Below are 25,530 nucleotides of genomic sequence, written 5' to 3' on the forward strand. Positions count from 1 at the left end.
ATGATGTTAGTCACAATCTGATAAATAGCAGCAATTTGCTGCTGTGATTTATGCAACTACACTTATGCTGGCGTAAATCAACAATAAGATTCTGGACTTTGTGTATGTGTTCTGATTTCATATTCTTTTATAAATCAATGTTGGGACTATGCTTAAATCTATGCCTATTAATGTATATATTTCCCTACAGTGTTATTTAAAATGTGCAGATATGTCTGCAGCAGCTAAAATGCAGCTTTCAAAAAAAACAGTAGCTGTGTATGACATTTAACAGTCTTCAATAATACTCCTAAATAAATTCCACACACATAAAAGTCTTTCCCAGCTCATTATGTCTAATTTCAACTGTTATTCATTAAAAGTATCAGTGGATGCTGAACACATCTGTCCAAAGATTTATCTGACCTAATATCTTATGCCTCATTGTGATGAAACATACCAATTGCCCTTGGGTTTACTTCAATTTCTTAACTCAACTAAGCTTTCTTACAAGATGCAAGGAAAAGATGGAGTACATGTGGGGCTGATTTCCTTGGAGAATGGGCAAGATGCAAATGTGTCATCTCAGCACTTTAAAAAAATTAATCATGAAAAACTGTTACCCCTTCTTCCCCAGAAAACTCACAGATGAAGATTACCAAAGTTCTTGTGGTAATAAAAATCAGTTTTCAAAAAAAGAACATTTATCTACTAAACAGACAGCTGATGAAACTAGAGAGCTGCATTTTTTTAAAAAAAGTCACCTCTCAATTTTCAGTAGGTGAATTTAGAGCAAAAGATGTGGGTATTGAACAGTTCCAAAATATCCTGTCAAAATGTCTGCTTTATATATCTATCAGATAAAAATTATACACTGCTATGTGCAAAGGGGCTTGAGTAACTCAGAGAAGTTATGGGCTATACCGTGCAGGGACACCCAAAACGGACAGGTCATAGTGGAGAGTTCCGATTAAATGCAATCCACCTGGAGTAGGAATTGGCAAGCCACTCCAGTATCTTTGCCAAGAACACCCCATGAACAGAAACAAAAGGCTAAAAGATATGATGCTGGAAGATGGGCCCCTCAGGTCGGAACGTGTCCAACATGTTACTGAGGAAGAGCGGAGGACAAGTACAAGTAGCTCCAGAGCTAATGAAGTGGTTGGGCCAAAGCCAAAAGGATGCTCAGCTATGGACATGTCTGGAAGTGAAAGGAAAGTCCGATGCTATGAAGAAAAATACTGCATAGGAACCTTGAATGTAAGATCAATGAACCTTAGGAAGCTGGAGGTGGTCAAACAGAAGATGGCAAGAATAAATATTGACATCCTGGGCGTCTGAACTAAAATGGACAGGAATGGATGAATTCAATTCAGATGATTATTAAATCAACTATTGTGGGCAGGAATCCCATAGAACAGTGGAGACAAATCTTTTTCGGCTCAAGTGCCCAAAATGAGGGGGTGGGGAAGAAACCAGTGGCTGCCGTGCCGCCCAGACGACCAGAACTGGAACAGGAAGTGACAGTTTCAGGGGGAATCGTGGGGACGGACAGGAAGTTAAAGGGGGAATCATGGGGACGGACAGGAAGAGAAAGGGGGAATCCCAGTTGCAACCACTTCAAAAGGTTTGTTTCCACAAGGGTGGGTGGGTAGGCCGCTCACTTGCGTGCCAGAAGGGCTTCGTGTGCCAGTTGTGGCACGCAGGCCATAGGTTCACCATCACTGCCATAGAAGGAATGGAGTAGCCCTCATAGTAAACAAAAGAGTGGGAAAAGCTGTAATGGGATATAATCTCAAACATGATAGAATGATTTCAATACGAATCCAAGGTAGACCTTTCAACATCATAATAACTAAAGTTTATGCACCATTCAATATGCCAGCAAGTTTGCAAAACTCAACAGTGGCCAGAGGATTGGAAAAGATCAGTCTACATCCCAATCCCAAAGAAGGGCAGTGCCAAAGAATGCTCCAAGTACTGTACAATTGCACTCCTTTCACACTCTAGCAAGGTTATGCTCAAAATCCTACAAGGTAGGCTTCAGCAGTATGTGGACCGAGAACTCCCAGAAGTACAAGCTAGATTTCGAAGGGGCAGAGGAACTCGAGACCAAAATGCTAACGTGTGCTGGATTATGGAGAAAGCCAGAGAGTTCCAGAAAAACATCTACTTCTGCTTCATTGACTATGTAAAAGCCTTTGACTGTGTGGACCACAGCAAACTATGGCAAGTCCTGAAAGAAATGGGAGTGCCTGACCACCTTATCCATCTCCTGAGAAACCTATACTACGTGGGACAAGAAGCAACAGTTAAAACTGGATATGGAACAACTGATTGGTTCAAAATTGGGAAAGGAGTACGACAAGGCTGTATATTGTCCCCCGGCTTATTTAAGTTATATACAGAATATATCCTGTAGTGATGTACGGAAGTGAGAGCTGGACCATAAAGAAAGCTGACCGCCAAAGAATTGATGCTTTTGAACTGTGGTTCTGGAGGAGACTCTTGAGAGTCCCCTGGACTGCAAGGAGAACAAACCTATCCATTTTGAAGGAAATCAACCCTGAGTGTTCACTGGAAGGACAGATCCTGAAGCTGAGGCTCCAGTACTTTGGCCATCTCATGAGAAGACTCTCTGGAAAAGACCCTGATGTTGAGAAAGTGTAAGGGCAAGAGGAGAAGGGGACGACAGAGGATGAGATGGTTGGACAGTGTCATTGAAGCCACCAACATGAATTTGGCCCAGCTCCGGGAGGCAGTGGAAGACAGATTGGCCTGGCGTGCTCTGATCCAAGCGGTCATGACTAAACAACAACAACAACAACAACAGAATATATCATGCGAAAGGCCAGAGTGGAGGAATCCCAAACCGGAATTAAGAAAGCTCACCGCCAAAGAATTGATGCTTTTGAATTGTGGTGCTGCAGGAGGCTCTTGAGAGTCCCCTGGACTGCAAGGAGAACAAACCTATCAATTCTGAAGGATATCAACCCTGCGTGCTCACTAGAAGGACAGATCCTGAAGTTCATTTTTACTCATGAGTTATGTTTTATAAGTATGCCAATGGTCTGTTGTAAGTGAGGAAAAGAATTAACTTTTGAAAGAAAAAGAATCAAACCAGATAGGACTGCAGTTTGTAATTACTGAAAGCATATACCACTATCTCTCTTCCTTTAAGGAATCAATTGTAAGCCTAAGTCTGTACTTATGTTATATAAATAATTCAAAAGCTGTTCAACATTTTTCCAAAGATAAAGTATTTTTATTCTGTAATGACCAAGTACCACAGTTCTATTTAGCTGTGGTGATTCATGAGGTTGACTAAAACATCTTTAAGGAGCTATATATATATATATGAATTTTCTATGTTCTATGATAAGTACACTCAGGATTCCATGCTGAAATGTTTTCATAATTAGATGCATAACAATGTAAAAAATCAAGCTCTATAGAATACCTGATGTAAGCTGGTTGTCTTTAGTGATCAGAAGACAGTCCCTATCTGCAGAATTCATTATTATTTCTACAGTTCCTATCTTTTCCCAAAATATACTGTTATAACATTCAAGAAGACTGAACTGTCACTCTTATTTTATAAATCTTGAAATTGACTCGATTTGGTTCTGTGGCATACAAATTAAACTGCAGAAATATAAGAAATTGGTTTTGCAATGTTCACCTTTAAATTTAGAGATGGGACATTAAGTGGTCTTCCACAGCAGATATGTTATAAGATGAAACCTTAAATCCACAATGCTGAAGAATTTCTTGTTGCTTAATTCTGCAGAGTGCCTTGTACAAGAAAGCCTGGCATAATAATAAAAAGGCCCACACAGAAGAATCTAACTATTTGTAGATACCGATGTTAAAGGGATAATCACTATGTTATCCAAAAAGAAGAATTCAGAAGAACAGTGTTTGATGAAATGTCCATGACAAATTAGTAATGATCTCCTTCTTGAGACTAATGCACCAAAGAGATAGCACTAGATGGAAAAAAATGAAGCAGAAAACAGTTTTGAACCATTATGTACTATTATCATAACTGTATACTTAAACTTAAACATTGGTTAACATAAGCCAGGTTTAGCAGGCATTGATCCAATGTCTTCCAAGGTCTTCAAAGCCATTTATCCTAGCAAGGAAAAGTGAGATGCAAGTTGCCCTAGAATATTTATGAGCACCCAGCAATTTAAATGCTTATGTCTTTCTAATTTTTTTGCTATCAAGATCTCTTAGTATTCCCAATATTTTGAGATGATGCTTTTTATTTCTCATAAGTTAATGTTGCTGCAAAAACATATGATTCCACTGGTCTTTGATTAAAAAATTCCCCATCAATCAAATATGACAAACTCCTACAACTCTAAAACAATCTGCTCAGATAACAGCTATCCATGGATGTCTGAACATGGAAGTATTACAAAAATATGGCTGCACCTTGAGTATGATATCAAACGCTTGTAAATCTGCAAGAGACAGAAAGCAAGATGCGGTACTTTTTTTCCTTTAGTACTATGCTATCACTTGACTATTAACACATTAGTAAAAATAAGATTGAGTTTATAAACTATTGGCAAAAAGAAAACATGGCACCAGAATCTGTATATGTGCAAAGTTAACAGATAATTCTCATTATGCAATTCTAATTTTTCATCATGATTCAGTAATATGGATGATTTTTTAAAAAATGTATCCACATTAAAAAGTTACACCTCAAACCTTTTACTGATATGAGGACATTGGGACCTGCTTCCCCTATTCACATGTCCATGAACACTGAAACAAAGTTAATGGAGCAACCATGATTATGTCTGTTAGTCATACTGTGCACAGAATATGCTCCAGCTAAAATGAGAAGGTAAATACCACAAACATATCAAAGTAATTTTCACTGGGGTACATTTGGAATAGATTTCTATTAAATCTAACACAACTCAGAAATCTGACTTCATATTAGGGAAAGCAGCACAGAATCTTGGTTTCAGTTACCTTTAATCCTCTTACTTTCCAGAGTTGCCAGATCTTTCTTTTTTCAGGAATAGATTGAAAGTTTAAACATGTTAACCAGATGCTAAAGGCCATATAATTCATATTAATCTGATCCAAATATTTGTAGCACTATGTCAAATTTATAGGAAGTGAAATGTTTATATTTTAGTATTTCAATTACAAAATGTCAATGATATGCTCATTTAATTAACATGGCAAGATTTCTCACCATGAAAATGGCACTGAAGTTTTAGACATATATACCTGAGGAGCAGAGAGTGCACAAAAGTTACCCCTATTTTATTTACCCATGTTCCCAGTATTCCAGATTTATATTCCAGCCTATGTAATAATTCTATGAGGATGCTGGAAAAGTGTTTTACTGTATTTATTACAATAAACTTATTATAATACCAGTCCCCAGAGAAAGCCAAAATCAAACTAACTGAAAGGATAAAACTGATGTCACATGGTATCCAGACCTTTACACTGCCTTTAAAGAAATTCCTCTAAATCCTTCTGCAATACTTTTCAATTACAAAAAAACAAGCTAATTAAGGGGAAATAGCATGTGAGCATAGCCTTAATATTGGCAAATAACTTTTTCCGCCATACATGATTGCTTACTATCTTGTCCAAATGCTACTTGAGCTTGAGTTTTCAAAATGGATGCCTAAATTGCAAACTACCACATGTACGACTGATGAGAATACTCTTTTTTTTAAGCACCTAGATTTGGAAATTAGAATTAGAATTAAAAGTTTAAATATTTTCAGATATCACATTTTTGAAGCAATTTAATTGTAGGTATGTCCATGTAATACAGATATAGCTGAAGTTTAACAAACTTAATTTGTTTTAGTCAAGTGATTCCAAGATCAGCAGTTGGGTATGATCATATCCTAAATTACAGTAAATCCAGACTGCAATGATCCAAGTGGTCAAAATTCACAAACTGCATATGAACCTTTAGAGCAAATGAGGTAAAAAAAAATAAGGGTATGTGTTCAGGATTTTAAAACCATTTAAAAAGTCAATTTATAATAAATAGTTTAGACATGAACAACTTGTAGCTCTTCAGCTGTTGTTGGACCAAAACTACCATCACACCTCACCACTGATTACAAATCCAACAGTATCGACAGGCCACAAGTTGCCCACACCTGCAATACTGAAGCTTTCCTTTTCCTCTTCAGACATTCCTCTTGATGGCCAGCATTCATGATAACAAGACACTGTCAGAATAATCCACATCCAAGGTTCCCACTAAGCTGGATGCGTGCACGCACACAACTCTGCTTCTCTTCGCGCAGCTCTCTTCCTTTTCCATACACCTAACGCATTAGATTTTGGTTAGGATGGAACCCAGTGCACAGGGGGCGGAGTCACAAAATAAAACAGAAAGGAAACAAGCTTTCTTTCCCTTTTTGTCACTCAGCTAAAAGGGTGTGCATGGACACATACAGTTACTTTTCTTCCCTCTGCTTGATTGGTACTCCCTATGTACCCCGAACTGACAGTTTTCCTTCTTTTTATCTCAAGAATCTCTTGGATTTTATTTCCTTATAACCCTGTGCCACAATCTCTCCTTTCTCTGTCACCTAAGCTGATCTGCTCCCCCATGTCTCAATATTCCCCTTAATGTACTATAATTCTCTGTCCATTTCTACTCCTCCTTGTTGAATTCAATAGCAACAGTATACAAAGTTGTCTCTCCACCAGAAATTTGTAATTGGACAGTCACATATGGAAGTCATCTGTGTAGAATGGTTGGTTGCAACAAGCTGGAAAAACCAGCATGAGCACCACTGCACACCTTTAGATATTGTGATGAAGGAATTTTCCTATCTTCAGACCAATTTTTCATAGGCTTTAATGTACTCACAAAAATATGGAAAAGAGAACCACAATAATTGTTTAACTGGAATCCAACATGACTATTGAAAGCCAAAGAGAGGGGACATAATTACCTCATCATCCAGAATCACTCTAACTCTCCTCTTAAAATGTAGTTATAAATGAGACTCAACAAAGAAGAAAGCCACAGAAAAGCTAATTGAGATGGTACAAATAATGAGCACTCCCAAAGCATCAATTCAATATGTGATATCTGAAAGTATTGAGAAGAAAAATTTAGCAATATTTGCCAAAGATTTAACAATGGTTGCTTCAACACAGTTTTTACATAAGCCCAAAACAATTACACTCCATTTCATTCAAAGTCTTACTTCAAGTTATTTGCCCTTCAAGTAATTTATTCTTCTGGTAGTTCAGACTGATGATGAGGTTACAAATTAAGATAATCTTTGTTCCCCAAAGGAGATGCAGTTTCATTTTAGGCATCCATATTTTTGAAAACATCTACAGAACATTTCAGGTTTTATAGGGCACAGATGAAGGTTAAGAAAGAACTTACCAAACATCAGGTAAGACTCGCATTTACCAAGTACAAAGATTTTATGAGAATCTGAGATATGTATATTTTTGGCAAGACCATTTGTTGAACTATTTCAAAAAGATATATAGATTAAGGTATCTCTCTGTTGAGTTTCAATACTGGACAATTCATTAAATGGAAACCAAAGGGTTAAACAAACAGTAACTTATTGCACTGAACTAATATATAGACTATATTCAGATTAAGATATAAACTCTATTTATATAATAAAACTTCTTACAAGAGAAAAGTGCTATGCCACATATATTATGATAAGCTACACAGCTTATACTCAACAGTTCTAGTGAATAAGGCATCCAATTTTCCCATGTGGTTTGTTGTCATTGTTTATAAGATGTTCTGAATGTTTTGTGACACATAATACCTTTAAAGAAAAAAGTTAAAGAACAAGAATAGAACAGATCTGCTAAAAACTACTAGACATGCATGCCTTAAATTCTATTCTGACTACTGACTGGATAATCTGTCATATATTAAAGACAGATATATAATATTAAAAAACAGAATATTCTACAAAGTAGAATTAATTGTATTAACATTAATTTTAGATACATATAGTGGTTCATGTATCATAAAGAATGACACCACTTTAGGCTTTAATCTTATACATTCCTACATGGGAGTAAATACAATGGAGCTTATTTCTGACTAATCATGCATATGATTGCACTGTGAATGTGTAAAGTTAGAAAATATGTTAATATAGTGCCTAGCTTAATTCAACATGTCTAACTGAAATTCTCTTAGAAAACTGCACACTGTTGCTTTTTTTTCTTAGTTAATACTTGAAGTTGCTGTTCTATGTTAGTTAACTAGACACACAACTACCAAAAATACCTCCAGAGCTTACTTACTCTATTTGAGCTCCATGAGCCACAAGGGCACTTATGGATTCCATACTACCAGACCGAGCTGCTTTGTGAATAGGAGTTTCACCAACATAATCCTGAGGGAGAGAAATGGCAGTTTAATATCAAACACTTTTGATTTCAATTAATAATTCTTATACTGAAGACAATAAATAAATAAAATAAATAAATGAATAGTGATAAATACTACCAGTTAGCAAAGACAGATAATCACAATGGGAACCCTGTAAGTAATCATTTGGCCAACCCAGGAAAGATGCTGATCACAACCAACTCTCAGGTAATTTTGGCAGAGTGGGAAAGGGTTGCTAGCTAGACAGAATGTTGACTGATGTGAATCTGCACCTGTTCTCCCTTTTTCTATGCTAGGCCAGTGCACTGCTTCACATCAGCTATGAAGAGGTAAGGCAAAAAGATCCTGAGACAGTAGGGGCAGGACTAAGAGCATTGAACTTTGATTACAATAAAAGTGGTTTAGTAATTGTACCATAAGATTTATAGAAGACAAGCACAACATCAATACCTGCTTGTTTATGTTGGCTCCTGATTGAATTAACCAGATGAGGCACTGAGGATGTCCTCCAAAAGCAGCAATGTGGGCTGGTGTTTGTGCAAATCGTGTTGTACAGGCATTCACAGCTGCTCCTGCTCTCACTAGCTGCATTAAACAGTCCAGCTTTGAAAAAAGAAAAGGGGAGGGAAGGGAATATATTCAGTTAGTTTATCACTATTATACAAATCAGCCAGAAATGTTGGCATCTGTTGGTATTTATTATAATGCCACCCAGTGACCTAGTCCAGACATAAAGATTAAACCATACTTTGCCATATCAAGAACAAGCCTCAGACATGTCAGGTCCTGCAAACAACATAGTATGAAAAGCTGAATAAACCACTATTCTTATTTATTTATTTATTTCATTTATATCCCGCCTATCTAGTCAATAGACCACTCTAGGCGGCTCACAACAGGGGTACAACAATAACTAAAAACGAATTTACAAAGAAGAAAACTTCCAACCATGAAATTATGCACTAAGAAAAAGAAAAAAGGAAAATCAGGATTAGCTAAGGGGGGGGGGAAGGCCTGCCGAAACATCATTGTCTTTAATTGCTTTTTAAAAATACCCAGCGAGGGGGCCACGCGAATGTCCGGGGGAAGGTTGTTCCAGAGGCGAGGAGCCTCACTTCTGAATTAACTATTCTCTTGTTTTGTCTGATTTCTGAAAGCTGTAATTAATTAATACAGCATGACATCAACTGATACTTTGGTCCTGATTTTCATTAACTAATTGGAAACAGAACAAGTCATACTTCCTAGAGTTCACTGGGAATAACAAAATTCCCCAAGAGGGAGTGAGGATTAAGTATTTCACTTTTTTTATCACACCAAAATTACTACCAATTAAGCATGTATTGCTTTAACAAAAAAACAACATAACTGACAACCTAGTTAGCACAAACATGTACAGTGGTACCTCAACTTATGAACGTCTCCACTTGCGAACGTTTCAAGGTACGAACGGCTCCGTTCGCAAAATGTTGCTTCAACTTGTGAACAGAGCCTCAACTTGCAAATGAAAAAAGGCAGGGGAAAAGGGCAGGAAATTCAAATTTCCCCTGCCTTTCTTCGTTCCATTCAAACCGTTGGTGGTGAAGAGCTCCACCTGCTGGGGGTCTCCCGCCACCATGATCGTCGCCTTCAGATGTCTCTGGAGGCCTTCTGGGGGTCCGATTGCTGTGGCATCAGGTCTCTGATGGTGGCGGGGAAGCCCTGGGAGACCTCCTAGGGTCCCGCACCGCCATCGGAGACCTCATGGGGTTCCCCCGCCACCACGATCGGTGCCTTCAGGCTTTCCTGGGGGGGCAGACCGGGCCTACCAGGGGAAGCTCTTTCCTCGTAGGCCCGGTCTACCAGGCTTTCCTGCGTTCGGAGGCAGCAGTCACCCAGCGCCGGGAGGCCCAGGGGGGTCAGGCGATTGGCCGCTCACCCCCTGGCCACTCGCCCCCGGCAGTGGAGGGCCGGGAGGCTTGAGCTGGCCGGGAGCGTGGCTGTTCACCCCCGGCAGAGGCAGTGGAGCGCTGGAAGGCTTGAGCTGGCGGGGCGCTTGACCGCTCGCCCCCGGCCACGGTGGAGGCAGCGGAGTGCTGAGGAGGCTTTGAACCAGTAAGGAACCATTTTGGTAAAAAAAGGAGTTCTTAGATCATTATCAGACATGTACTCACAAGACCTACTCTGACTAGTGGAATGTACTCAATAGACATAGCCTCAAAAGTATACATGCTTTATTTTAAAAATGTGCAATGCACATTTAAGGAGAGAGTTGGAAGCAGTCTCAAACGTGATGCCTGTTCAAAAAGATATCAATGCTGCTTTTGTCTCTCTACAAAGGAATTATCATTCTCTAAAGTTGTACATTACCATACATAAAAATATTCCTACTACATATTGCAATGGCCTTGCCACATGGTTGCAAGAACACCCCAGTTCATTCCGGGGGGGGGGGGGGGGAATCACAGAACAACGATGGAAGATACTCCAAGAGCTACCAAGCCCAGCCTCTGCCAAAATAGCAAATACAAAGTTGGAAGGTAGCTATCTAACCTCTGTTTAACCTCCAATAAAGGAAACATATCATCCTTTAAACAGTCCATTTAGCTGTAGAACAGTTCTTACTGACAAAAAGTTCTTCTTAATGTTAGGTAAAATCTCCTCTCCCATAATCTGAGCCCATTACTTCAGGCCACTCTCCTCTGCAGCTATAAAAGACAAGCTTGCTTCATCTTCTGTGTGATAGCTCCTCAACTGCAAATGTGGCTTATCACATTACTTCTTAGCCTTCTTTTCTAGATGGTAAATATGTCCACCTCCATCAACTGTTCTTCACAAAGCTTGTTGATATTCTTAAACTGCAGTGCCCAGAACTTGATACATATGGCAAGTGAGGTCTGACTAAAGCAAAGTGGAGACGTGTTATTATCTTTCTTGATCTGAACTAGAGATATGAATACGAAGCCCCCATCTCTAAATCTGGACACTATACGTTTGCTGATATAATTAAGTACCACATTTAATTTAAAATTTTGGTTGCTACTGTATTACTCTGTTGACTCAGGTTTAGCTTGCCGACTACCACCGGGCCTAGATCCTTTTCATGAGTACTAAAAGCCAAGTTGGGTCAAATACTTGAAGATATTCTGCAATTTGTAACATCTGAAAGTTCTTTGCCAACAGTTGTTGTTAAATACACAGTATTTTAGAAATCATTTCAGAGGCATAAAAGTCACAGGATATGAATATGTCAGATTGTGCAAGGTCATCTATATGAGCTCTTTACTGCACAATACCACAAGGCATCTCATCAAGCAATGGCCTGGAATTTGCAATACAAAGTCCCTGGTCAAAATATGAGTTTAATAATATTATATTCAAGTAGTACTTCAAAATGAAATACAGTATTACAATTCTCACTTCCTGAGTGGAAGAGTTTCTGTTCAGGGTACTAGCAGATCCTCAACCCTATGTCACTTTGTCTTTTAATAGAAAAACTGTGGTCAGTTCTGCAACTGATACATGGTTACAAGTTCATTTTTAGAGATTACAACTGTGGACTTGGCTTCAATACGCTTGTATTAAAATGTAAATATGAAAAAATTGCATGACCTTTATAAAATCCATTTAAACATTTCCAGATAACAAAATGCAGTTTTCCATTTCCATTTAACAAACAAAATGAGAATTTCACTTGCAATCTCCTATGCTTCAACATATCAACTTTGCACTTTTGCTCTGAAATGATAGCATTGTTGCCTATTATTATAATTAACATGTTTCCTAATGGGATTGGAAATATTTTTATTTTATAGTTCCTCACAGCAAAAGTCACTTTACACTACTGCCTCTGACATAATTACATCCTGTTTTGTTTGTTTATTTGGTAAGGCTGCAGAAAGTAACACAGTGAGAGATGAACTACATTACAAAAGTCAGAGAAAAGAAACAAGAACTGCAAAAGTTGAAAGGCAGAAATCTGGCATGTTTTGTCAGTTTAGAAGTCTGTTTGTACTTGCTTATCCTAACTGATGATGTGAAGATACACAGAAAAGATGGAGTGAAATTGGAATAGCCACCTCTAATTTAAGTCCTCCAAAACAGAACTGTTTTGAAAAGTAAAAAGGTCAATTTTCCTTCCTTCTGTACATCCTCAAAATCTAGTTCCTAGGGCTTAGGGGAGGGGTTCTGAACCTCTGGCACTCTGTATTTTTTGACGGCAACTCCCACAGTTCTTTCACATTGACAATACAGGCTAGGGATTCTGGGAGTTGATGTCCATAACATCTAGAGCAAAAGGCTTGCCATCTTTGAAATAGGGAGTTTCCTGAGTGTGTTGGGGCACAGAGAAGAGACAAACCTACCCACACAACATTAGATTCTGCCAAAGCATTTATATTCCTCAGAGTTCCTAGGACAAATTACTGTATTTTCCCCCCATCTCAATATATTCATTTTACAGAAAGCTCTTTCAGAACATTAAAATGTACTTTTAATTAAAAAAACATCTTGGTAAGATATAAGAATTCTAATTCTTTTCCTGTAAAATTGAATATTTCTCTGTAATCTACTGTTGCCAAACCCTTGCAGAGGCCTGTCTGTCATCAGAACAATTCTTTGTAAAAACTAAACTTTGACGACATACCAGAAACAGCAAATGAGAGTATTTTGATTTTGATATGTACCCCACCCATCTGGTCTATAAGACCACTCTAGGCGGCTTCCAATATAACATAAAACAGGAAAATAACACAAATATTACATATATCATATAATAACAGATGCAATACAAAGACAGAATAAGAAATAAATAAAGGAAAAATAAAAAGGAAGATCAGATATTAGCTGGAGGGAAGGCCTGAGAAGCTGCACCTGAGCAACGATGCTGCAGAACTGGAGCAGGTAAAGTGATGGCCACCAAAAGAGCTTTGCTTTTGTTTTGACTAACAGAATTGTCCTTTGCATTTCCCCCTGAAAATTGTCTTTGATTTCCATCCAAAGTTCTTCTGGTTCACAGTAATGCAAATTTATTCTTTGTGTGTACTTTAAATTCATTAGAAACTTTGTCTAAATCAGGGGTCCCCAACCCCCAGTCCATGGCCTGGCCTAAGAAGACATGTCCCCCTCCCGCATGCACTCCCCCTGCACAGCTGCTTCACGCGTGTGTGCAAGTGCCCCCTGCCCCTTTGCGCATGTGCACGAGTGCCCCCTGCCCCTTCATACATGTGTGCCTGTGCACGAGTGCCCCCTGCCCCTTTGCGCATGCGAGCAAGCATGAGGGGGTGCCCTGCCTTCCCTGCACACGGACCCCGTCCTCCCCCAACCAGTTTTCTTTTTTCAGCTTTTTGTAAATTTTGATATTATCCATTCGTGATCAGGACCACAATATGCTCCTGGTCTTATTCTGGCAGAGAAAATACAGCTTTTCCATCTCCTGCTTCCAGTTCTGTAGTCCATTTGATTTCTGTATTAGTCATCCGGTGATGTCCAGGTGCACAGTCATCTGTTTAGTAACCTGAAGCACGTATTTGCAATTAACAGGCTGTTGCCTTCACAGAATTCTGTGCATCATTTATTCTGTTTCATGTCTCTCTCCTAGGCCAAACTCTCCAAGGTTTGGTTTTCTTCTGTTTCCTACTGTTGCATTTCAGTCACCTATTATTAGCATGTCCGGGTATGGACAAAGGGTAAGATGTGCATACACTTCTGGCAGGAAGTGGCAGCTGCCAGCAGGTGGGATAACCGCCCCTTCTGCCCTTTCGCTTAGAGGTAGAGCGTAAGATCAAAGGGTCATTTTAGCCAATCCTGGTTACAATTAGGTAACTAGTATCTTATCTGTCTCTCTCACAACATACTGTGTCATCATGCTAAGTCAATAAAAAGAGCCCTCGAGGTGTTGCCAGGAGGCTCCGCTGGTTCTGGTTCGGACATCCATCCGCTGTCGAGTCCTTTGTTCTCTCTCTCCAAGGCAATTACCCTTTCCTTTGTTCCGTGATCACAACCATTGTCTTATTTTCTTGAAATCATGATGAAAGGGTAAAGTGCCAGACGACTTGAGGAGGGCTAACATTGTTCCTATCCTCAAAAACGGGGAACTAAACGAATCAGGCAGACATCAAACCCAGGAAAAATTCGGGAGCAGGTTTTAATGTGGTCATCACGCAAGCACCTCAGAAACAATGTAATAACTAGAAGCCAACACAGATTTGTCAGGAACAAACTCATCTTACCTCATTTTTTTTCATTCTTCCAGTTCCCATTTGGATTTCTGAATTGAGCACAGTGTTGGGCTCAATGGCTTTGTTTTGTTGTTTAGTTGTTAAAAGTCATGTCCCACTCTTCGTGACCCCATGGACCAGAGCACGCCAGGCCCTCCTGTCTTCCACTGCCTCCTGGAGTTGGGTCAAATGCACGTTGGTAGCTTGGATGACCCTGTCCAGTCATCTTGTCCTCTGTCGTCCCCTTCTCTTGCCCTCACACTTTCCCAACATCAGGGTCTTTTCCAGGGGGATCTTCTCTTCTCATGAGATGGCCAAAGTATTGGCTTTATAGGCCCCTGCCAACTCTATCATCCTATGGTTTTTATATCATATGTTCTGAATACCATTCAGTCAATAGCAAAAGAAACAGAACTTTCTCTTCCAAACTTTGCCATCACTAATAATAATACTAGTGTGCTGTCAAGTTCATTTTGACTTATGGTAACTCTTTAGCCGTTGGGGCTAAGAAGTGCTTTATCCTTCCCTTCTTCTGAGGGTGCTCTGGGACCACCAAACACCTTGCCCGTGAGAACACAGGTTGGCTTCTCTCTCAGAAGGCTCAGTGGGGAATTGAACTCTGAGCCGCTGGCTCTATAGCCAGATACTTAAACCACTTACCTTCTGTGAAATCGTTTGTTATATGCCATCAGATTGCATCTGACTTATTTATTTATTTGAGTTATATCCTGCCCATCTTGTATGTATGCCATCTTGCAGAAGTTCAGAAGTAAAAATGTCAAACAAAAACTTTTAGCGCTTTTGGAACAAAGTGAAAAACAAAAATATTTGAAAGGGAAACAGGTGGGAGACTGTTTAGCAATGAATTCAAGATCAGCACCACCTAATCCCATGAGTACTGCAAAGGCTGAACAATGCAAAGTGCAGAAGAGAAAACAGGCATCTAGCAGGCATTGCTATCTCTATACTCAGGTGGTTCACAAAGCACTGCCATGTGTCTAAGTGTTTAGTTAAGGTGTACATGGAATCTACTTCTCGAAAAAACCCTATCTGATGGGGTGACAGAATATTTTGTTGCTTGGGGAGGAGAGAAAATAGGTCAAATACAACCCAGTCTTCAAAAATATATTATACGTTGCTCCATGCTCGAGAAAATGTGGTTATAGGTCATTTACACCATAGCAGACGGTGTATGTATCAAAACTGCTAGAGAACAGCACAAAACCCCAAAACATAGACTATCACTGTCCTGTACTAACTAGGTTAATGCTTCTTTCACAATTTTGAAAACTCTCTCAATTTTAAAAATCCTATACAGTGGGGTCTCGACTTACGAACGACCTTACTTGCGAACAATTCAACTTACGAACCCACCCTATAGGGGAAATAAGGACTCGACATACGAACTTCCCTCGAGTTACGTACAGGAAAAAAAAGTGCCCCCTCCCTCCCCTTAGAGGCTTCTGGAGGGGAAAAAAGGGTCAGAAACTTAAAAATAAATAAAAGAAAGTCACTTACCAGGCCTTGGTAGCCCCCAAAGAGCAGGAAAAAGAGCAGGAAACAGCTAAAAGCCGACACCCAGAAGGGAGCCTGGCAGCTATTTTGTGCTCCCCCCCTCCTGCACCCTCCTCTCCCCGCCTATCAGCTGATGGGCTGGCTCTGAAGAGGCTTCGGGAGGCTTGCTCAGCACCTAAAAAGCCTGCCTGTGTGTCTTTGTGCTGAAAAAATCAGCACAACATGCTTTAAAACATGATTTAAAATTGGCTTCGTTGAAAAAAAAAAGATTTCTAAAGTGCTTTGCAAACTGTTCCCGGCCTTCCTCGTTTCCTGAACCTAAGGGGAAAAAAGAAAAATATCCCCCTCTAGTGGCAGAAGGCGGAATAGCAGCTTCCCATTAGTTTCTATAGACAGAAAAGAGCAGATACAGATTAAATGGTTTTCCATGCATTCCTATGGGAAATGCAGATTCAACCTAAGAACTTTTCTACCTAAGAACCACCTTCCAATACGGATTAAGTTCGTAAATCGAGACCCCACTGTACATACGATTACTTATACATAACTGTAGGGTCAACTGAGTCATGCATATGGTATATAGATCTACCGTGTTTCCCTGAAAATAAGACAGGGTCTTATATTAATTTTTGCTCCAAAAATGCATTAGGGTAGGGCTTATATTACGAGCATCCTGAAAAATCATACTAGGGCTTATTTTCAGGATAGGTCTTATTTTCGGGGAAACAGGATATGATGCCCCAAACAGTTTGAGTTCAAGCTATTTTAAAGACTATCTCCCCTTTATAAGCCTGGGTCTTAAGATCATCAAGGAAGGCCTTGCTCTTGGTCCCACCACCCTCATAGGAACCTTTAGTGGGGACATAGAAGAGTGTTTCTGCTCCCAGATCCTGGAACTCCCTCCTATGGGAGGCCAAGCTGGCCTCATCTTTGCTGTTCTTCCATAAGAAGGTGAAGACTTTTCTCTGCAAGGAAGCCTTCCCTTAGTTACTATCTAAATGGGGTTTAAAAATCAAGATGATCAGTATACTGTATTTGTAATCTGTTTCATTTAACATTTTAATTTACTGTGTTTTTAAGTCTTTTAAATATCTGAATAATTTATTATTTTTACCTATGTCTTTTAAAGATATAACCCACCTGGGGTCCTTTTATGGAGAAAGGTCGGCTAAAAATATTTTAAATAAGTAATATAGAATTAGAATTTATTTATCCTATTAATCTAAACAATCTGCTTATTGTTTATTGCTTATTGCTGGATATTTTTATTTTGCTATATGTATATGTTTTTGTATTTTTACCTGTTTGGAAGCCGCCTAGAGTGGTCGTATTGACCAGATAGGCGGGGTACAAATAAAATAAATAAATAAATGTAACGTACAGGCCCTCAAACAGAAGCAGAAAGCTGCCTGTCCAGTATGGCTGGAGTCCTGAAAATGACAACTCCTGTAAATGGCTGGAGATATACTGGAACATTTCCCTAGTAACCTGTCAAGCTGATGAGGACATCTGTCCTAATGTATGTTGCAAGTGTGTATCCCAACTACCAACCACCAAGTTGATCATATACCTCTTACCTCCTTAGGAGAACCTGCTCAAAGTTTATAAAGTATACAAAGAACTCGTGTTGATATATAGCCATCCAACCAGCCCTTTCTTGCAAGACAGAAGAAAACAGAAAAGAAGAGTCTTCTGTATTGGAACTTTGTGGGGTGCACAAAGCCCCTCAACATTAACATAGGCATTTTGAAATCCACAACCTTACGTGCATAGGACAGAGCATGAGCAGAGAATGGCAATGAGATCTGACTAGATCCGGTAATATTCTCTGCTCCTTCCAAGAGGCGACTGTCATAAGGATTAGCTTCTGCAAGACAGCCATGGACAGTGCCCATCCTTCTTAGCCTTACTTAAAAACAGAATACAGGTAACGGCGTCGGCAAACTAATCATCCCAAATATTCGCTGACGGCTGAATCCTTACGAACGTAAAAAAAGGAGCCATACCACAACAAAGGGGCTTTTAGAATCACAAGGAACGACACCCTGACTTTCCTTCTAAACACCTCGACGCGGTCCTCTTGTCCTTTTCAGACAGGGACACTCTCTGTTATATTCTGGCCCAGAATGTAAATCATCAAGAGATTTAAAAACACCGGCGCATGGTACGGCGTCGGCCGCCGTTCCCCCATCATCACCCACCCACCCCACCGGCTCTCGACCAAGGCGGGATCGGCGCTCTAAAATGGCGGCGCGCGCGCGCCCGTGGCCGTTGCTCTCCCTGAACAGCTGAAAGGGACCCGCCATTTGAGTCTGGTGGGGCGACGCACACGGCGCGCCTGCTGCCCATGAAACACGACCCGGCGCACTAGCGAAGGGAGAGAGGTGCGCGTTCCTTCCTTTCCCGCCCTCTCCTACCTTTCCGAAATGCGCGGCCCAGTGGATGGGCGTCCATCCGTAGAAAGAGTCCTCGGTCGCCAAGGTTTCGCGGGGCGAGCTCTGGAGCAGAGCGCACAAAGCGGACAAGTCCCCGTCGCGGCAAGCTCGGTGCAGCGGGAAGCGCAGGGCCAGCAGCTCCTCGCTGGAGAAACCCGCCTCCAGGCCGGATTCCAGCGACATGGCGGCAGTACTGAGTGACCAGGAGCGGAGCGAACAGTCGGCGCAGAAGAGGAGAGCGAGAGAGAGCGCGCGGCGGCGGCGGGAAACCGTTCTGTTGAGCGGAGAGGACGTTAACGGCCGAGCTCTGAGGCACCGACTGCCTTCTCTCGCGCCTCAGCTGCTGAACACAAAGAAACCGAGGCGCGCCTGGGAGGGAGGAACTCCGCCCCTCCGGGAGGCGGGCCAGCTGGCGCTTAGGCGGGGCCTTGAGCGGGAAGGGCGCGTGGGTGGGCGCGCCACCAAAGACTCGCGCTCGACCGAGGAGCCCCGTCCCACTCATGCCAAGGCACAAGACGGTGCCCGCGCGATCCTGGATGTGGATGAGTCCACCCACCTTGGAGCGCTCCTGATCCTGATGAATAGTGATAACGAGGGAGTGAAGGTATTGAAAGCCTGGGTCTAGTGAGGCCACGCCCCGAAGTGACATTGCTGGCAAGTCAGGGCTTTTGGAGAGGGTTTGAGTTTGTTTGCTTGTTGAGGGGACGGACATACGTTTCCGTCGACCGGAGGCCACTTCTTCAGACATCTGTGCCTGCAGGCCCCTGGTCGTTTACTCTTCATCAGATTTAGGACAACCACCTCTGTGGAAAACTTTAGGTAGCAATTCTAAACACGCTGAAGAGTGAATAAACCCATCTGACGGAAAGGCTATATCATAACTAAGCTACATACATACATACATACATACATACATACATACATACATACATACATACATACATACATACATACATACATACATCCAAAGTCTGCCTGCCTTACTGGATACAGGTGGAGTTAATTCTGAGTAAAACATTCATGAGTGCACTGTTCATAATATTAGCAGACCTAATCCCCCGCAGGGATGTGGGCTGTGCAAGCTGTGTCAGTCTATTGCAGAAAAAAAAAAACCCAAAAGACGTCTTATGGTTGTTGTGGATTTTTCGGGCTCTTTGGCCATGTTCTGAAGGTTATTCTTCCTAACGTTTCGCCAGTCTCTGTGGCCGGCATCTTCAGAGGACAGGAGTCAGAACTCTGTCTGTGCTCTTCGAGAATACAAAAGACATCTTGTTTTACTTCAAAGACTTTTATTAAAGTTTTGTGAACTGTAGCTCACTTCTCTGAAGAATTATCTGCCAAATAAAACATTTATTTATTAGGTTCTGCTGTGGCAGCCCGAGGGCTTGTCCAAACTGGCAGTTGTTCCATTTTAAGCTACAAATCCTGCATACATCGTCTTGCTGTTTTCTCTTAACATCCAGAAGATATTTTACTCACATCAATTATAGCTGATCTTTTTTATGACTTCTGGGTTTTTCTTTTCAGCCTGGCATGTGTGTGTTTTTTAAGAGGAAATAGTGTGCAAAGAATAAATCATTTTGATTCCAGACTCATTTTTTAAAATAAAATACTTGCTGAGAACAAAGGGGGCAACAAAAGGAAGTACTGATAGTTCTGAAAAATGTAATTTGAAGAAAATTTGGCTCGAGACCAGGAAGGGGATTGATGAATGCGGCAGTAAACATTATGAGTGAGAGAGGAAACAAGGAATGACATAAGAAGGACAGGGAAAGAGAGTGAAGCATTAGGAAATAATGTTTCTGTTCCCATCCTGTGTGTGAGAAGCATTAGACTACCATGTTTCCACGAAAATAAGACAGGGTCTTATATTAATTTTTGCTCCAAAAAACACATTAGGGCTTATTTTCAGGGGATGTTTTATTTTACAGTCATGTCATCTTTTGGTTGCTGCACAATGGTGGAGGGCGGAGTTTCATTTAACTAGGGCTTATTTTGGGGGGTAGGCTTATATTACGAGCATCCTGAGAAACCATTTTCAGGTTAGGTCTTATTTTCGAGGAAACAAAACTGAGGGGGAAAAACTTGGACTTGGGGATGTGCAGAGCAAACAATACCTGTATGATTTTATGAACCAAGAAGAAGTGGCTGAAGAATTGTGCAACAAGTGCTTTCTTACCCTACCTCCAAACCAGGACTGCCAACATTATTAATAGTCCACTAGGAGACTAGGAAATGTGGGTATGATCAGAGAGTGGTTTAGCTTTTGTTTTGATCCACTTTTAGCATGGTCAAGTTTGGTCTATTTTCCAGTGACTGCACAACATATAATTGCAAACTAGCCCATCAGGATCTTTTTGGTTCAGTGCCAGGACTACTCTTTTAGAGCTGGGTTGGAGCTAACATACTGATTATGCGAACATACCAGTCTGCATCTTTACCCCCAGCCCCAAGGAAAATTCCTGTAGAGACTCTTGCTAAGATAGCTTGCATGAAGCACTTTGAACCCAAGTCACAGGGTGGCACAGTGCTCAGAAATTCCAAGGCCTGGAGTATTTGCTTGTTGCAAAAAGCAGTCATTGAAATGGATTGCTTAAGTCTGTGCTGAGCATAAATCACTTAATTTTTTCCTTAAAAGTGCAATTTGAATTACTACTACTCAGAAATAAGTTTGATTACATCTGGTAGCATGTCATTCCAAAATCTGATGGGTGCCTGTGTTGTCAGTCAGAAAATACTGCATAGTTGTTCTGTCTTTCCTTCCCTTGGTAAGAAAAATAACACAGAAGCAGTACTTGGGAATAGCAGTGTGTTACAAATCAAATATGGTATCCTTTGGATCTCCTGTAAAATTCCCAATACGAAACATGGTGATTATACAGTAAAATTGTCATCCGATTAAGTGTGCTTTTGGCCATCCTGTGCATGCATACTCACAAGTAAACTTCATTGAGTGCAGTGGAGCTTACTTCTGAGCAAATCTGCCTAAGATAGAAGAAATATCCCAGTCCTAGATGTGTGAGAGCTGCTGATTATAGCCATTTTCACTAGCAAAGAGAAAGCATTTCACATATGCTGAGATAATTCTTATTGTGGTTTTCCATATGTTCTTGGCTTATTGCTGAAAACAGTGTAGAAGATGCTATGGAAAAAATACTTCAAGAGAAATAATTTTAAGATTGTGAGGATTTCTTTCGCAACTCTTCACACTTTTTCTGTAGAAATGTTTCATATATAATACTTACCTCGGGCTCTCTTCCTTCTCTTAGTGTAAGATAAATATCTGTAGGCAGAAAAACACCACACAAACATTATTTCCCCCAATGCTCTAAGTACATGCTATTTTATCTTTGTTTTCTAATTAATTTTTCTCACCAGCATTTTTATTCCTTTCAGCTATTTGCAGAATAGGTGGAGTGTGAGTGGAACAAATCTGCACACAAAGAGGCTATTCATAAAGCCCAACAGTCCTCTTGGCCTCATTCCTGTAAAGGCTGTTAAAGTTTATGAGACCACAGAATGAGAACTTTTAATAATAATATATATTAGCCAATATTTACACAGCTAGTTTAGAAATACCCTAAGGTTTGTGCTTTCCTATTGAAGTTTTGAAAACTTTCGAAAGGAAAGTTGTTGCCTTCACACATCAGAGTACTATGCCATATCACAAACTGCTTTCCAGCGAGCTCTCTGTTTTACACACAGGGTACTACTGGGCATGAAGGGCTCATGTCTGTATTCAAACAGAGGAAAAAATCTAGGTAACCTTGTGATTCTTTTGTGTAACTACTTTTGTTATTGCAGTTGATATTTTTAAAATTAAGTATACTCCAATTTGACTTGTTCTGGAGTCCAAATTGCTTCTAATGATTAAGCTGATACATTGAATAGTAAAACTTGTATGGCACATTCTGGGACTTTACATGTGGCTTGTTTTTATGTGTGCCCAAGTCCTTAAGTCTGCATCTGCCTGGGAAAAAGCCAACTTTCTAATGGTTTCACCAGCTGGGTCTTTCCATCAAGATGCTCTAGATAAAATTGGAAAAGTTGGCAAGTCTGTGGAAGTCACTGTTGCTCTAGGGTGGAAAAGTTTCAAATGACTGATAGTTCTAGTACTGAGATTACTTGACCTCAGAAAGATCTGTATTTTTCCATTGGAAAATTCTAGCAGTTGGATAGGGTTAATTTCTAGCCATGTTATTAAACATTTGTTTATAAAAGAAGAAGAAATAATCTTAGTTCTATGCTTAGCCTTGGAGACCCTGTTTTCACAAGACTGAGTTCTGGCACATAGGAAAAAGTAATCCCTCCTGTGAGTCTCATTGCTAATAAGTAACCACATTGTTGTACATTATCACCTGGGAGGAATGGCTTAGAACTTCCAGGTGTGCCCTAAAAGAATAATTTGCATATGCTTTTTAAAGAATGAAGCAACAAAGCTATGTCACCTTTTGCTTAGTGACTGTTTCTCACTTTATGCAACAGGACAAGTTAATATGAAATATTTACAGTATTTGTGTTTTGAATGCTAAACATGGTAAAATGTAAATGTGTATAAAATTGAGCCCTACTGTATATTGGGCACATGCAACTAAAGTTTGGACTAACAGCATTTCCCTAGTGCAAGCCCATGTGGAGATGTACTTCTGTCATTGATATTTTACAAGTATAACAGTAAACAGTAATGTACACATGGCAAGTACTTCTGCAAAATAAACTGCAACTTTGTGTCATAGTGAATCACATTTAAAAAAAAAACCCTGAAAGTCATCTATATGAGAAGAGTTCTAGAAATAATGGGGTTTCACTTAACTGGGACCTATTTTTGGGGTAGGGCTTACATTATGAGCATCCTAAAAAAATTATAGTAGGGCTTATTTTCAGATTAGGTCTTATTTTCGGGAAAACAGGGTACTAGATGGCCTTTTGGCTTTAATCTAGTTGCAGCAGATCTGTTCATACTTGTTTGCTCTTCTTGAGATTGAGTGCTTTCCAACCTGTGAGTCTCAGCTTCCAGAACTATGTCTTCTTTCATTTTGGAGTGTCTCATCATAGGGTTTTCATGGTAAGAAGAGTTCAGCAAGGATTCACTATTGCCAGCTCCTGCAAAGTACTAACAAAGTGTCACTTTCAAATACTGCTGCCCAGTAGCTGCCGTGAAAAGGGTGGATGCATCTTACTCTGGTCTCTCAGCTGTGAGCATTCCACTCTGGGTGAAATACTAGGAGTCCTGGCTTGTAATGGAGTATGACCTCCTGACAACGTTGCTCTCAGATTCACTGGCACACTCAAACCCCTTCACCAAGTTAATGTGTGCATCCTTAATTACTATTGCATATGTAGAAGTACACACTGTAAAAGTATCATTATTACATGGCCTGGCAGTATAGCTGAAGAGTTTGTTTAGGAAGTTAACAATTTTGCATTCTCTTAACAATGAGCTTGTACTCAGAACATTTAAGGCTAGATTCTAGGGGCTTGTTCATACTTGAAAGTTGAAGATGTGCTATCTGCAGTGCTTGTAGTCAGAAGGAGATACTTTCAAGTGTAATGAATGCTGATTCAACATGCCTGATACTAGCAAGCTACATGGAGTCTACAGGAGCTTGCTGCTAATCATGTGGGCACTTGGCATCCAGCCATATAACCATATGGCGTAGTCCCAGAAGTATCTCATCAAGTGTAAGGATGTGTCACTGGAGACCAAGATCATCCACACTCTTGAATTTACCATGGATTTGAAAGCTGGGCAGTAGTGGGTCCTAGATCAAATGAAGCCTGAATTATCTCTGGAGGAAAAAATGTTGAAACTGAGGCTGTTCCACTTTAGACAAATCATGAGAAGACAGGATAGGTGGAAGGCAGCAGGAAAAGAGGAAGACCAAATATGAGATGGACTCACTCCCTGAAGGAACAGCAGGCTTGAGTCTACAAGCAGGAATGTTGAGGACAAGACATTCTGAAGATCTATCATTCATAGGGTTGCTATACGTGGGGGGGGGGGGAGAGACCTAACTGCATATAACAATAGAGGTATCTCCCACACCTTCCTTTTCAAGTTTTATATTGCAGCTTTAAATCGGTCATGAACAAGGCTGCTATTTAGGTGCAGTATTACTGCTCCTGAATATCCACACAGAGGCTTCCCAGAGTCGTGTAGAATTTGTCACGTTTTTATCTTTATTATAACTGCTTGTTCCTTTAACCATAGCTTGACCCATAGGGAGTAGCATGCACTATTGTTCTGTCTCTGCTGAAGGGATAAGAATCCATCTGCTCACTCCTACATGTTTTGCTGCAACTAAAGGCACCTCTATAGGAGAGCTGAAAAAGTTAGTAATCCTTGAGTAATGTAGGAAATGGTATAAAAATGATTGCCTTCTGTTATAGAAATAAACAGAATTTTCCACCCATCTTATAATTTAAAATAGCAAGATATTTCAGCATCAAAGTATCAGAAATTCCCACTGGGTTTCCTAATCACCACTAAGACTGGATAAGCTACTCTGATAAAGTTTGGTATATAATTAGAGTATGAGGGAATAAGGATAATGAACAGGATTTTTGACCTCACTTCTGCAAGACTGAGTTTCCAAAAGGGCAGCCGTTTTAACCAGAAGGACAGCCATTCTTAGAATGGGTGAAGAAACACACCAGTGCATAAAAAGCTAACATATTTATTATTCTGTATGTTTTTTTCTGCACTATTGGTCAGTTCATCAAACGCATGAAATTTTATGCTAAATTGTCATGTATATGTAATGTTAATTGATTCAGTTTGCATTGGCAGTATAATTACAAAAATTTTCATAATTATTAGTGACACTTTATTTTTTTTTTAAAAAATAGAGTAATTATTCTATGCAGTTTTACTTCAGCTGATGTCATTGAACATTGTGCCATTGATTTTAGGCACATAGTTTCTGCTTGCTAACACCCTCAAATTTAAGTGAAAGTACTTTCATCTGTTCAGATGGGGCAAATACCTCAGTTTCAAATATTACTCTGC

General features: G+C 40.2%; 1 protein-coding gene across 3 annotated transcripts in view; it reads right to left on the reverse strand.

Moving 5' to 3' along the window:
* Nucleotides 1–18,905, reverse strand: part of ANKRD10 (ankyrin repeat domain 10) — a 42,710-nt gene extending 23,805 nt beyond the window's left edge. For 2 of the 3 annotated variants that reach the window (XM_020794319.3, XM_020794320.3), the window contains exons 1-3: nt 18,504–18,905; nt 8,825–8,977; nt 8,287–8,378 (exon numbers count right to left, since the gene is read on the reverse strand). In XM_020794319.3, coding sequence (XP_020649978.3) covers nt 8,287–8,378; nt 8,825–8,977; nt 18,504–18,704 — 446 coding nt within the window. In that variant the 5' untranslated portion in view covers nt 18,705–18,905. Of the gene's footprint in view, nt 1–8,286; nt 8,379–8,824; nt 8,978–18,092; nt 18,279–18,503 lie in introns of those variants that run through there. The other variant, XM_078391428.1, reaches the window with a different exon arrangement.
* Nucleotides 18,906–25,530: the final 6,625 nt, after the last annotated feature.

The sequence above is a fragment of the Pogona vitticeps genome, chromosome 3 (assembly GCF_051106095.1).
Source record: "Pogona vitticeps strain Pit_001003342236 chromosome 3, PviZW2.1, whole genome shotgun sequence".
Lineage (NCBI taxonomy): Eukaryota > Metazoa > Chordata > Lepidosauria > Squamata > Agamidae > Pogona > Pogona vitticeps.